This window comes from Cololabis saira, chromosome 13 (genome assembly GCF_033807715.1).
Source record: "Cololabis saira isolate AMF1-May2022 chromosome 13, fColSai1.1, whole genome shotgun sequence".
Lineage (NCBI taxonomy): Eukaryota > Metazoa > Chordata > Actinopteri > Beloniformes > Belonidae > Cololabis > Cololabis saira.
The window spans coordinates 44,044,632-44,059,234 of NC_084599.1; the positions used below are offsets into that span (position 1 = coordinate 44,044,632).

The window sequence follows — 14,603 nt, forward strand, 5'->3', positions numbered from 1 at the left end:
CTTACAATCCAAGTTGTATATATGTACATCAGATGATAGTGATAATTCATTGGACTGACTGAGTCAAAACAATTTAATTCAAACTTTCCATTTTAATTATGCAACATATTTGCATGAAAAAACACACTGAAACACAATGAAAAGTGCAGTGTGCATTATTCTTAGATACAAAATACTCAAAATAAAATGCAGTGTCTCACCCACACTGAAATCACAAAATAAAGTGCAGCTAGGGATGCATTTGTGGGCAAAAATATTGATACGGCAATATATCGCGATACAAACATTGAATATCGATATCGTATCGGGAGACTATGTATCGTGATATATTGCCGTATCAATATTTCTGCCCACCCCTATATATGAGTATTATAATATTAATATTATGTAATAATATTATTATACTTATGACTGGTTAGCTAGTGTCCATCAATCCACACTAATACATTTCTCCAGAATGAGTATGGATAGTACATACTACTGAGTATGTACTAATGTTTCGGACGTTTCGGTTCCTGCCGGGTCGGGTCGAGCTGACGAACTGCAGCCGACCGGTTCTGATTGGAGCCTGGGCACCGGTTAACCTGCAGGGCCCCCTGCTGCGGCGCTGCCCCTCCCGCTGCCGCCCCTGATGCGACCGCCGCCCCTGCTGCGGCGCTGGCCCCCCCTGATGCCGCCCCTGCTGCCCCCCCTGATCCGGCACTGGCCGCCCCTGATGCGACCGCCGCCCCTGATGCCCCCCCTGATGCGGCGCTGGCCCCCCCTGATGCCGCCCCTGCTGCCCCCCCTGATCCGGCACTGGCCGCCCCTGATGCGACCGCCGCCCCTGATGCCCCCCCTGATGCGGCGCTGGCCCCCCCTGATGCGCCCCCTGATGCGACCGCCGCCCCTGATGCGGCGCTGGCCCCCCCTGATGCCGCCCCTGATGCCGCCCTTGCTGCCGCCCTGCGGAGCCACAGCGGCTCATTCATCCTCCGTGTTTGTGTTGCAGCTGACGAGGCCCAGAGACAGACCTGCACGTTTCTCCTGTACCAGCTCAGCGTGGACGACCGGGCCAAGCCCGTGTTTGCAGACGGGATACCGCAGGTAAGACGCTCACCAGAACCCCGGCAGGGCCACGCCGCCAACTCACGCTAACGCCAGCCAGGCAAACACAACCTCAGATTAACAACGGTTCCATCAGTGTCCCATTATTTATTTAGATAGATAGATAAATACATAGATTTATTTATTGGACCCTTGGGTAAATTTGGTTTACGGTGAGTTCTTCCTCATACAATCCAAACCCAGACACTCAACAACACAGGATTAGATAAAGTGACGACAGCTTTGGCTAAAAGAACAAAGAACAAGAAGGACGGCCCAAAGATAAGAAGCAAAATAAGTTAAAACATCAGAGATAAAAACACTAAAATATTCAAACCAAACCAAAGGATAAAAAATGTGCCTTTTCATAAAAACAATATAAAGGAAACAATACAAAACATAAATACAAGGTTATGTTTCCCTCACTTATTTATTTATATTTAATGAGTTAGTAAAGTTGCTTTCATCAACGAAAATTATGACTAAATATCGTCGTCAACGAACCTTTATCACCTGAAAACGCAACGAAAATGACGATATATTAGTGCTGTCAGGCGATTAAAAAAATGTATCTAATTAATTACAGGATTTATAATTAATTAATCTAATTAATTACATTATTTATAATTAATTAATCTAATTAATTACAGGGTTTATAATTAATTAATCTAATTAATTACATTATTTATAATTAATTAATCTAATTAATTACAGGGTTTATAATTAATTAATTACAGGATTTATAATTAATTAATCAAATGAATTGCATTTTAATCTCATATCTGCTAAAGGTCCCCAAATAAAGAATTAGGATTCTAGGACATTACAAAATTGCAGTGCATGACTAATCAATTGAAAACACTAAGAAGAGGAGATTTTAAATCCACATTTTTATTGGTGAAGTGTTTCATAAATGAAATTCAAAAGAAAAAGCTCAAGCACATCAGCAAACCAATTTGACCAGGTGCGTTATTCAAAAATTCAATGCAAATACAGTTAAATAAAATTCATAAAATAAGGTTGAGTCTCAAATAGGCACTTAAGCAGACTCTCAATTCAAAACTAAAACTAAAGCTGACTCAATACAGCGATTCCAGTCCTAGCAGCTGTAACGTTTACGGTGGAACTGGTCCGGACATGTTTAGCGTTTAAATGATAATTCAGGCTGGAGATAGGAAAATTCTTTTTTACAAAATGTACAAATCACAGCGTACTTGTTGATAGTCCCGTCTTCTTTCTTTTTATACATAAACTTGCCGTTCAAAGATCCAGCATTTGCTGAGTCGCTGTTATGATATGTTTTTAAAAAATCTCTGTTCCTTTTAAGTTATACTTGCTTTCTCTTTTTTCAAATCTTTTCTGAATGTTGATTGGTAGAGTTTTTTTTTATGAGCTTTAAACATAATTTGCAGAATACTATAATCTACTAATTCATGAAATTTCAACAACTGTAACTGAAGGAATAATGGATTTGTTGGATCTCTATATCATTTTCTACTGATTATTCTTATGGCTCTTTTTTGCTAAATGAAAATGGACTGACTTTTCTCTGCAGTTTTATTCTGCAGCATCAGAGCAGAAACTAACTACAGAACTGTCTCAGAAAATTAGAATATTGTGATAAAGTTCTTTATTTTCTGTAATGCAATTAAAAAAACAAAAATGTCATACATTCTGGATTCATTACAAATCAACTGAAATATTGCAAGCCTTTTATTATTTTAATATTGCTGATTATGGTTTACAGTTTAAGATTAAGATTCCCAGAATATTCTAATTTTTTGAGATAGGATATTTGAGTTTTCTTAAGCTGTAAACCATGATCAGCAATATTAAAATAATAAAAGGCTTGCAATATTTCAGTTGATTTGTAATGAATCCAGAATGTATGACATTTTTGTTTTTGTAATTGCATTACAGAAAATCACAATATTCTAATTTTCTGAGACAGTCCTGTATATCGTTTTCTACTGATTATTCTTTTATTAATTTTTTGCAAAACTAAAATTGACTGACTTTTCTCTGCAGTTTTATTCTGCAGCATCAGAGCAGAACCTAACTAATTATCTGGGACTGTAAAGCTCCCGTCACGACTACGCCCCCCCCCAGGTGACTCCTTCACATCAGGGCCGTAACATTCCTGTTGGGTCTGTGTAGCCCCCCCCGACCCCCCTGATCCTCGCTCCACTGCTGATTAGTTCAGCGTGTGTTGAGACGGGCGTAGACCCGGCCAGACGTGTCCCTGCGGGGTCAGACCTGGCCCTGACCTCTGACCCCCGGGTCTCTGCTCTGCCTCCTCAGCGCTTTTATTGTCCCGTTAAAGACGTCCATTTGCTCTGGCGGGAGTTTCTGAAGGATAACCAGGCTGACCAACCCCCCCTCCTTTTATACGTTAAACTGAGTTCAGTTTCACTCCGCTTGGCCCGGGGTCTGAATCTCACGAGCCTCCTGGTGTCACCGGGAACCTTCGTCTGACTCCACCTCATCCTGGTCACGTTTCCATTTTACAAGAACTCTCAAGGTCAGAGACACATTTACAGTCAGAGGAAAACAGGACGAGTCCCGGGGTCTGGACCTGCTGGAGATCCAGATCTGCTGGACCAGGGGCCGGATTCACCAATATGTTCTTAAGAAATGTCTTAAGATCTAAAATTAAGAAGTTCATAAGAAAGTTCTACATTTCATTTCATTTCATTTATTCCATTCATGGTATATCTTCTTACAATGTTGTACAAAATTCCATGAAGTACACATTATCACCATGAAAGAAAAGGAGCAGGAAGAAGAAAACCTACGTTGACTTACTGAGCACCAATCTATCTATCACATATTTATAACAAGAAAACAAACACAAATACCACTCTTCTATCTATTTTTTTACTTTTTTGTAGGCACTTATCTTTTCTTTTTTAAACATTTTCTTAAGCTGATACAAACTTGTGCAACTTTTCAGTTCGTTGCTTTGTCTATGCCATAATTTTACACCTGTAACCGAAATACACATTTGTTTTATGTTTATCCTTGCAAAAGTATGTTTGAAATCAAGTTTAAGTCTGTTGTCCTCATCCTCCAATCTGAACACATTTTGTAACTGTTCTGGTAACGATCTATTTTTTGCTTTAAACATTATTTTTAAAGTTTGAAGTTCAACTATATCTGCTATTTTCAACAAACCTGCCGAAATAAATAATCTGTTTTATGGTTCCCTGTGAATGACTCTCACTGCTCTCTTAAGTGCAATTCCTCAATATTTTCTTAAAAACCGTCTTAAGAACTGTTATTTCTTATGAATTTCTTATTTTTCCTACTTAAGAACTTCTTAAAATATGTCATTGCATTGGCGCCAACAAACAACATTTATATATATATATATATATATAAATATATTATATATACAGGTAGTTTGGTCTTAACCGTCAGTCACTAAACATGGAGAAGGAGAAAAAGAGATGCAGGAACTTTTCAAGGTTCTGGTGGATGAGATTAATGTGTTGAAAAAAAAATACTATTGGGGAAAATTCATAATAATTAACTAACACGCTAACTAACAGTTAACAGGCTCTTTGTGTAATTAATTACAAAGTATATCCTCAAACTATGACCTACTAGTCTAAACTTGTCTAAAATGTGTTGAAAAAGGTGATATTAGAGGATTATTATTATTATTATTATTATTATTATTATTATTATTATTATTATTATTATTATTATTATTATTATCTTTTCACAGAAAAATTTTAAGACAGGTCAAGGTTGTCTTAAAGTTAAGAAAAAAAGTCAAGAACAAATTTGAGAACTTTTATTTCAAGAATACCATTTATTCTTAGGTTTTTTCTTTGAGAAAGTTGAGAAAATACTTTTTTGGAGAATATGACTTCTTCTCTTTTTTCTTCTTAAGACTGAACTTGAGAAAAAAATGACACTTAAGAAGATTTTTTTGTTTTGTGAATCCGGCCCCAGATCTCCCAGGGGCCGGATCTGCTGGGTCTGGACTAGATCCTGCTATAGCGGGACTTTTCTTCATCCTGCTGCATTTCTGACCATCACCACCCACAACCACAACCTGTGTGTTAAACTCCCGCCCGCATCCGCAAAACTGAGAATTCATGCACGAGAATAGAGATGCATTGATTTAGTGTCTTCTCCCGTCCCGCAAGAGAAATGTCCTAGAAATCTATCTGATTTAATGTTAACGTGATCATTGTGGAGCTTGATGGATGAATGACAGTTCACAGGTCACCTGACTGAAAGTTAGATGCAAATCCATCATTGTCATCACACAAGATATTTCACCTCTCGCGCATCAATTATGATTGAGGTTTTAGCAATGAGGCTGAGTGGCTCAAATAATACTAATAAATAACATAATATAAACAAAGATAACGAATAAACAAGAAACAAATTAATTTAACAATTTAATCACGTGGCCATTCCATATCTGTGGAGGAAGAGAAGCTGCTGACCGACTGCTGGTTCCAATCCCTCGTCTCTTCCAAGATGCTGCACAGACTCTAAACGCACTTTCTACAAATATCAGACTGGCTTTGCTTCGTCTTTGTTTAGTAAAGACCTTGTCTGAGGTTTATTTTCCACCTCATTGAATTCCATCTTGTCACTAGACGACATCAGGATCCTGCAGGGGTTTTTTTAGCCGCCCGGAGCAAAGTTTAAACCGCCCGCTCCCGTGAGATTCACGTTGGGACCCGGCGGGACAGATCCCCATGCAGCCCTCTAGTCCGGATCTCCTGGGTCTGGATCTGCTGGGTCTGGATCTGCTGGGTCTGGATCTGCTGGGTCTGGATCTGCTGGGTCTGGATCTGCTGAGAATCCGGATCTGCTGGGTCTGGATCTGCTGGGTCTGGATCTGCTGGGTCTGGATCTGCTGGGTCTGGATCTGCTGGGTCTGGATCTGCTGGGTCTGGATCTGCTGGGTCTGGATCTCCTGGGGTCTAGATCTGCTGGGTCTGGATCTGCTGGATCTGGATCTGCTGGATCTGGATCTGCTGGGTCTGGATCTGCTGGATCTGGATCTGCTGGGTCTGGATCTGCTGGGTCTGGATCTGCTGGATCTGGATCTGCTGGGTCTGGATCTGCTGGGTCTGGATCTGCTGGATCTGGATCTGCTGGGTCTGGATCTGCTGGATCTGGATCTGCTGGGTCTGGATCTGCTGGGTCTGGATCTGCTGGGTCTGGATCTGCTGGGTCTGGATCTGCTGGGTCTGGATCTGCTGGGTCTGGATCTCCTGGGTCTGGATCTGCTGGGTCTGGATCTGCTGGGTCTGGATCTCCTGGGTCTGGATCTGCTGGGTCTGGATCTGCTGGGTCTGGATCTGCTGGGTCTGGATCTGCTGGGTCTGGATCTGCTGGGTCTGGATCTGCTGGGTCTGGATCTGCTGGGTCTGGATCTCCTGGGTCTGGATCTGCTGGGTCTGGATCTCCTAGGAATCCGGATCTGCTGGGATCCAGATTCTCAGCCTGACAGCGTTGCAGGACCTTCTCAGGTCGTCCTCTTCCTCTGGTGTTCAGATGTGACGTGGTGAAGGTTTTATCTCTTGTTTTCACTGAGGTTACCATGGTAACAGCTCTCCTGTCTGCTCCGGCCCACCGGCTAAGCCACGCCCCTTTATTTGAACAGCAGAGAGCACATTTGGCTAGTTCGACACAACTCACTCAGGTGGGAAACGCTCTTGGTAACACGTTTCCTGGATTATCTGACCTGTGAGGTAAAAACAGCTGTTTATTATCTCTGTCGATCCTCAATCAGCAGGAATGAGCAGGAAAACCTTCAGACACGGTGATGGGATGTGATTCCGTCTCCTCCACCGACCTGGGGAACGCTGCCTCCTAGAGGTCGGAGGTTAAACCCCCACCACGTCTGGAACCAGCTGGAACCAGCTGGAACCAGTTCCTGCAGATGATCAGCTGCAGAGAAGCATCACGTTCATACGGAAGAGAATCAGGGCCGTGCAGGAGAAAAAATATTTGAGAGGGGAAGATTTTTTTTTATTGTGCACTTCGAGAAAAAAGTCGAAACGTCGAGATTAATGTTGAAATCCAATTTCTCCTGCCTGGACCTAATACTCTTCCGTACGTTCAACTGCTGCGACTTGTGTTCTTTTATTTATGAAGTGATGAACATCTGACGCCATTTTGTTTTCATGCTCTTAGTCGACGGTGAAACCTTCACCGTCCTCCGAGGAAACAAAGATTCATCCCGGTTTTTATTTCATAAATACAATTTAGCAGATTTCAGGGGGCGTGGTCATCCCGAGGACGGGATCAGAAATCTCCCAAAATTTATTTAGTTTTTTTTCAACATTTTTTCAACAAAACATCTGAATGTTGACGCTCACTTTAGGAATTATGCTAATTTATTTCATAGTTTCAGTTCTGTAGTGGCTATTTGTCCTCCAGGTGAATTATTAGAAAACTCAAGAGTATCAAACTATAATCAACTTAATCAAATCAAACGAAATGTTGAGAAAAAATTTGAAATGTTGAGATTGATGTTGAAATACAATTTCGAGAAAAAGGTTGAAATGTCGAGAAAAAAGTCGAAATGTTGAGAAAAAGTAAAAATTTCACAAATGAAGTTGTAATGTTGAGAAAAAAGGCAAATTTCGACTTTTTTCACGAAATTGTATTTCAAAATTGATCTCGACATTTTGACTTTTTTCTCAAAATTGTATTTCTTACCTACCTAAGTGACAGTCCTGAGCATTACCATCCTCTACCAACCCCGGGAGGGCCCTGCACTGAGCTTGAAATTGTATTTCATATCGACATTTCGACTTTTTTCCCAAAGTGCACAATAAAAAAAAGTATTTTTTCTCCTCTATGGCCCTAATACTCCATAGACTAATAGCTCCAACTAGTTCTGTGAAGCGTTTCCCCCCCCGTGAGGACAGATGCTCCAGCAGGTCTGGGGTTTTCTAGAGGGCTGGGTTTATCTCAGAGCTCGTCCTTACAGATGTTCGTCTCCCTTTAGAAGAGACGCAGCGTTTTTCTCCGTGACTCAGCAGAAGAGCTGATCAAACGGGGATGATGGGATGTTGTTGCTCCCAATCAGGGAGGAATGTGTGCAGAGTGAGGTGTTGAGAGAAGGTCTGGGGGGGAATGAGTGTTTCTGCTGCTGCAAACACGTCGTTAATAAAGCACCTCGCTGCCAGTCCTCCCTTTCATCCTGACAACGTTTTAGAGGAGGAAGATTTTCTTTTTCATTATGCACTTCGAGAAAAAAACCGAAATGTCGAGATTAATGAAGTACAATTTCGAGAAAAAAGTCAAAATGACGAGAAAAAAGTCGAAATGGCGAGAAAAAAATTGAAATGGCGATAAAAAAGTCGATTAAAAAAGTCGAAATGTCGAGAAAAAAGTCGAAATGTCGAGAAAAAAATTGAAATGTCGATAAAAAAGTCGATTAAAAAAGTCGAAATGTCGAGAAAAAAGTCGAAATGTCGAGAAAAAAATTGAAATGTCGATAAAAAAGTCGATTAAAAAAGTCGAAATGTCGAGAAAAAAGTCGAAATGTCGAGAAAAAAATTGAAATGTCGAGAAAAAAGTCGATTAAAAAAGTCGAAATGTCGAGAAAAAAGTCGAAATGTCGAGAAAAAAATTGAAATGTCGAGATTAATGAAGTACAATTTCGATAAAAAAGTCGAAATGGTGAGAAAAAAGTCGAAATGTTGAGAAAAAAATCGAAATGTGGAGAAAAAAGTCGATAAAAAAGTCGAAATGTCGAGAAAAAAGTCGAACTGTTGAGAAAAAAATCGAAATGTCGAGAAAAAAGTCAATAAAAAAGTTGAAATGTCGATAAAAAAGTCGAAATGTCGAGATTAATGAAGTACGATTTCGATAAAAAAGTCGAAATGTTGAGAAAAAAATCGAAATGTCGAGAAAAAAGTCGATAAAAAAGTCGAAATGTCAAGAAAAAAGTCGAAATGTCGAGAAAAAAGTCGAAATGTTGAGAAAAAAGTCGAAATTTCGTGAATAAAGTTGAAATGTTGAGAAAAAGAGCAAAAATTTCAACTTTATTCTTGAAATTGTATTTCAACATTATTCTCGACATTTCGTCTTTTTTCTCGAAGTGCACAATAAAAAGAATCTTCCCCTCTGGTCTGGGAGGTTGACGTCGGTTCTCGCTGCTGCTTTTGTCTGGTCTGCGTGTTTTCTGCGTGTTTTCTGAGTGTTTTCTGCGTGTTTTCTGAGTGTTTTCTGAGTGTTTTCTGAGTGTTTTCTGAGTGTTTTCTGCGTGTTTTCTGAGTGTTTTCTGAGTGTTTTCTGCGTGTTTTCTGCGTGTTTTCTGAGTGTTTTCTGCGTGTTTTCTGAGTGTTTTCTGCGTGTTTTCTGAGTGTTTTCTGAGTGTTTTCTGCGTGTTTTCTGAGTGTTTTCTGCGTGTTTTCTGAGTGTTTTCTGAGAGTTTTCTGAGTGTTTTCTGCGTGTTTTCTGAGTGTTTTCTGAGAGTTTTCTGAGTGTTTTCTGCGTGTTTTCTGAGTGTTTTCTGAGTGTTTTCTGAGTGTTTTCTGCGTGTTTTCTGAGTGTTTTCTGAGAGTTTTCTGAGTGTTTTCTGAGTGTTTTCTGAGAGTTTCTGCTGCTGCAAACACGTGGTTAATAAAGCACCTCTCTGCCAGTCCTCCCTTTCATCCTCCTTTCCCAGGTCCCCCCGCCCCCCAGGTTTTATTGGGGTCATTGCTGCTGGATGTTGAGGTGGATGTTGGGGGGGGTGACGGCAGCCTGGCTCGGCCCTGCCGGGGCCCCGTCGGCCCTGCCGGGGCCTCCAGCGGCTGCCTGTGGTAAATAAGCACAGGCAGGTGCCAGAGAGTCTAGACGGCGCTGATTTGGGGTCCAGGACCCCCGGTATGTGATACCTAACCCCGGCCCGGCCCGGCCCGTCTCCGACTCCTCTGCCCCCCCCCAACCTCCCCCAACCTCCTCCCGGCTCAAAGCCTTTCCTGTTTAATGTTAAATCAGGGCTGGGCAGACGGACGGACGGATGGACGGAGGAAGGGGGGGGGGACAAAAACGCAGTACGACGCAAGAACGCAGCAAGAACCAGCTCAAAGTCACCGCTGCAGGTTTTTGCAAAAACGCTGGTGTTTTCATGCGTTTTGCTCGTTTGTTTACAGGAAAACGAAGATCAAAGTCTCCAAAAATCATCATTCCTGAAAACTCCGGCCAAAGTGTAGATTTTTCAAACCTCCGTCTTCACGTTTGCTTGTAAACGGAGAGAAACGGACATTTATTCTTCAGAACGTCACATTATGAGACAGAAACGTCACCAGCGTCATGAGTGACACCTGTGGTTACAATTAGTTTGTAACCGTCAATATTTTCTAGTATTTGACCTGTTTTATATTCTAACGTCACACTTAAAAGTAACTCCACTTCTCTGTCACTCCAAACCAAAGACTCTGGTTCATCTTGGAAGTAACTGGAAGTTACTCGTGTCATTTGTTGATGTTTTTTTCCAGGATTCTGATTGGCTAGCATGACTTTATCTTCTCGTTACACTGCCCCCTGTAGGTTTGGCTGCTCATAGCACCTTAACAGATATTTATGCAGGTTCCTGGAAATGATGAAATTTTTATAAACGTAGTGGGGGAAATATCCGTTTTTGAGAGATTTTGAGAAAAAGACGAAATGTCGAGAAAAAAGTCGAGAAAAAAGTCGAAATTTTGAGAAAAAAGTTGAAATTTTGTGAAAAAAGTTGAAATTTTGTGAAAAAAGATGAAATGTCAAGAAAAAAAGTCGAGAAAAAGTCAGAATTTTGAGAAAAAAGACGAAATGTCGTAGAAAAGATGAAATTTTGTGAAAAAAGATGAAATGTCGAGAAAAAAGGGGGGATAGGTGGCCGAGAAAAAAGTCAAAATTTTGAGAAAAAAGTCGAGAAAAAAGTCGAAACTTTGAGAAAAGAGTCGAAATGTTGAGAAGTAACTCCACTTTTCTGTCACTCCAAACCAAAGACTCTGGTTCATCTTGGAAGTAACTGGAAGTTACTCGTGTCATTAGTTGATGTTTTTTTCCAGGATTCTGATTGGCTAGCATGACTTTATCTTCTCGTTACACTGCCCCCTGTAGGTTTGGCTGCTCATAGCACCTTAACAGCTATTTATGCAGGTTCCTGGAAATGATGGGATTTTTCAAAACGTAGAGGGGGAAATATCAGTTTTTGAGAAATTGCACGAAATTGCAGGAAGAAATGTTGAGAAAAGACGAAATTTTGAGAAAAAAAGTCACAATTTTGAGAAAAAAGTCAAAATTTTCGGGAAAAAAGATGAAATGTCGAGAAAAAAGGGGGGATAGTTGGTTGAGAAAAAGGTCAAAATTTTGAGAAAAAAGTCGAGAAAAAGTTTAAATTTTGAGAAAAGAGTCGAAATTTTGAGAAAAAAGTCAAAATTTTGAGAAAAAAGTCGAGAAAAAGTCGGAATTTTGAGAAAAAAGTCGTACAGCGTATTTATGCAGGTTCGTGTAAATGATGGTATTTTTCAAAATGTAGAGGGGGAAATATCCGTCTTTGTAAATATCGGCTCTGTGGAAATGTGGCCTGACTCTATTTAGAAACATATCAGTGACTGATCACAGTTATTGATCGGCTTTTCAACTCGTTTCTCACGCTGGTGTTACAGCGGGAGTTAGTTTTATTTCCTCAGGTAATAAACTCCATCCTGTCTCACCTGTACCTGCCTGATCCTGTTCAGGGTCTCCAGGTTCTGCTGGAGAACTCTGGTGTGTTCAGGTGAAAGGTAAAAATACAGCTTAGATCCAGTTAACAGATTCAGTTAAAAATAAATGATTAAATAATGCAAAAGGAACAAATTATGGAAGAGTATTAGGGCCAGGCAGGAGAAAAATAAAAATAATATTTTAGAGGAGGAAGATTTCTTTTTTATTATGCACTTCGAGAAAAAAATGGAGATGTCGAGAAAAAAGTTGAAATGTCGAGATTAATGTTGAAATATAATTTCGAGAAAAAAGTCGAAATGTTGAAAAAAAGTAAAAGATTTCGGGAATAAAGTTGAAATGTTGAGAAAAAAGGCAAAATTTCGACTTTATTCAAGAAATTTCGACTTTTTTCTCAAAATTATACAGGACTGTTTGAATATTGTGATGAAGTTCTTTATTTTCTGTAATACAATTAAAAAAACAAAAATGTCATACATTCTGGATTCATTACAAATCAACTGAAATATAGCAAGCCTTTTATTATTTTAATATTGCTGATCATGGTTTACAGTTTAAGATTAAGATTCCCAGAATATTCTAATGTTTTGAGATAGGATATTTGAGTTTTCTTAAGCTGTAAACCATGATCAGCAATATTAAAATAATAAAAGGCTTGTAATATTTCAGTTGATTTGTAATGAATCCAGAATGTGACATTTTTGCATTACAGAAAATAAAGGACTTTATCACAATATTCTAATTTTCTGAGACAGTCTTGTATATTTATGGTTAAATTTATTTTTGTTGCTATGTTTTATTTTATGTTGCTAGATTGTCTGATGGGTGAGGTAGCCCAGACTAAATGTAGGATTTTCTTTGTTCTGCAGCGATATTGCTGCAAAAATGCACTTGAAATACACTTAAAATATTCTTGTTTTGCTATTATTATTCCGCTGGAAATTATGGGAAAATGCATAATTTAGTGTTGAATAACGTGCCAGGCATGTGCACCCCCTCTGATCTGAGATGCACCGTAGTCATCATTTTCTAGAACCGGCCCTGTCTTTAACGCTTTTTTTGTCCTGCACTGTTCAAATTTTTTCTAGAGTGCTGGGGTTTTATAAAGGACTGGAGTTTTGTAGAGGGCTGGAGCTTTCTATAGCCAGTCTAGAAAGATGGGGTTTTTCTAGAAGACTGGGTTTATCTTAGATCAGGGGTGTCAAACTCATTTTGCTTGGCTGGCCGGATTTGACCAATTTTTTTCTCGCGGGCCGAACGCTCAAAATAACAAAAACGGTGCGAAAAATCTTTTTTTCTAATTCTTTTTTTTTTACTATTGTTATCTAATCCAATATCAGTTTAGTTACTTTTAAAGGAAATATGCACTTTGTTTACACTCTAATTATGTAAAATATATTTCTTCAGGATCTTTTCTTGAAATTTCTCGTTTTTTTTCAAATGATGTAAGATACTTTTAATATAATTTTACAAAGATAAACAGAAACAAGTAATTTTTTTTTATATTTCGCTTTTTTATAGAAAATTTAGTTAAATGCAAAATCGTTCTTATTACAATTACATTTCTTTTGGATTTAGAGATTTTTCCAGTACAATTAAGTGTATTTATTTTTAAAAATTGGCGCGGATATTTACGCCAGTGTGGCGAAAAAGTCAGCACTTCTTTTTTAACTGTTTTACTTTGTCACTATCCTCGTATTCAAAACTGAAATTCTCTGAATAAATATCTTCTATCATCTTTTTTAGCAGTGATATTTTTCCTGTGGAAATATATAATAGTAGTCAGTTAATAAAAATAAACGACCGTCTACAAAGAAATAAAATCAGCAAATGCATTCTAGAAAACTAAAAATTTTTTGAAAACTGCTCTATTTGTGGAATAACGATGGATTTGTAGAAGAAATATATTATCGTATAAGCTGCGATTCATGGCAATTATTTATGCCTTCCTTTTTAGTAAATTAACATTTCGGTTTTTTGCGTTGGAAACTTCTCGCGGGCCACACATTTGACACCCCTGTCTTAGAGCCTCTCCTTCTCCTTTCTCCCTCATGAATTAACTCTCCAAGGCAACAGATTTGGAGTTTTTGCTAGAAGCCTCCAAATGAGAGAAAGTTCCTGGGGAATCTTCTGGAATCCAGGACAAGGTTTCTGCTCCGTCTCACTCTCTCTCAGATTCATCTGAAAATCCTCCCATCAGGATTCCAGGGCCGGACCAGGAACCGCTGGTCTGGTTTCTCTCTGCGGTCGAGTGGGTTCACTTTAGTCAAGAGTAGCTGTGGTTAAGCTTGATCATCAAGGGTAACTTTAGCTGATGTGACATTAATCCTCCTCAGACACATGTCTGACTCTAACATGACGGACAGGTCGTATTGTGAGTGAGTTCAGCCTGATCTGTAGCTGACATGAAGCTTCTGGTCGGCAGCTGATGAAGTTGGTGTTCGACTGCGAGGAGGAGATGGATGTGGAGCTTATCTCACTCTGCATAAACCTGGCGGCCAACAAGACCAACGCTCAGATCATCTGTGAAGGTATGAGTCCCACCCACGGATGCAAACCGCTACACACTAGAGCAGGGGTGTCAAATGTGCGGCCCGAGAGAAGTTTCCAACGCAAAAAAACTAAATGTTAATTACTTAAAAAGAAGGCATAAATAATTGCGATGAATCGCAGCTTATCTGATAATATATTTATTCTACAAATCCATCGTTATTCCACAAATAGAGCAGTTTTCAACATTTTTTTTGTTTTCTAGAATGCATTTGCCGATTTTATTTCTTTGTAGACGGTCGTTTATTTTTATTAACCGACTACTATTATATATTTTCGCAGTAAAA

General features: G+C 39.4%; 1 protein-coding gene across 1 annotated transcript in view; it reads left to right on the forward strand.

The window, feature by feature from the left end:
* The window catches only part of kifap3a (kinesin-associated protein 3a), a 78,697-nt gene that overhangs the window by 20,036 nt on the left and 44,058 nt on the right, over positions 1-14,603 (forward strand). The window contains exons 11-12 of the mRNA XM_061739013.1: positions 992-1,086; positions 14,192-14,297. Coding sequence (XP_061594997.1) covers positions 992-1,086; positions 14,192-14,297 — 201 coding nt within the window. The remainder of the gene's footprint in view (positions 1-991; positions 1,087-14,191; positions 14,298-14,603) is intronic.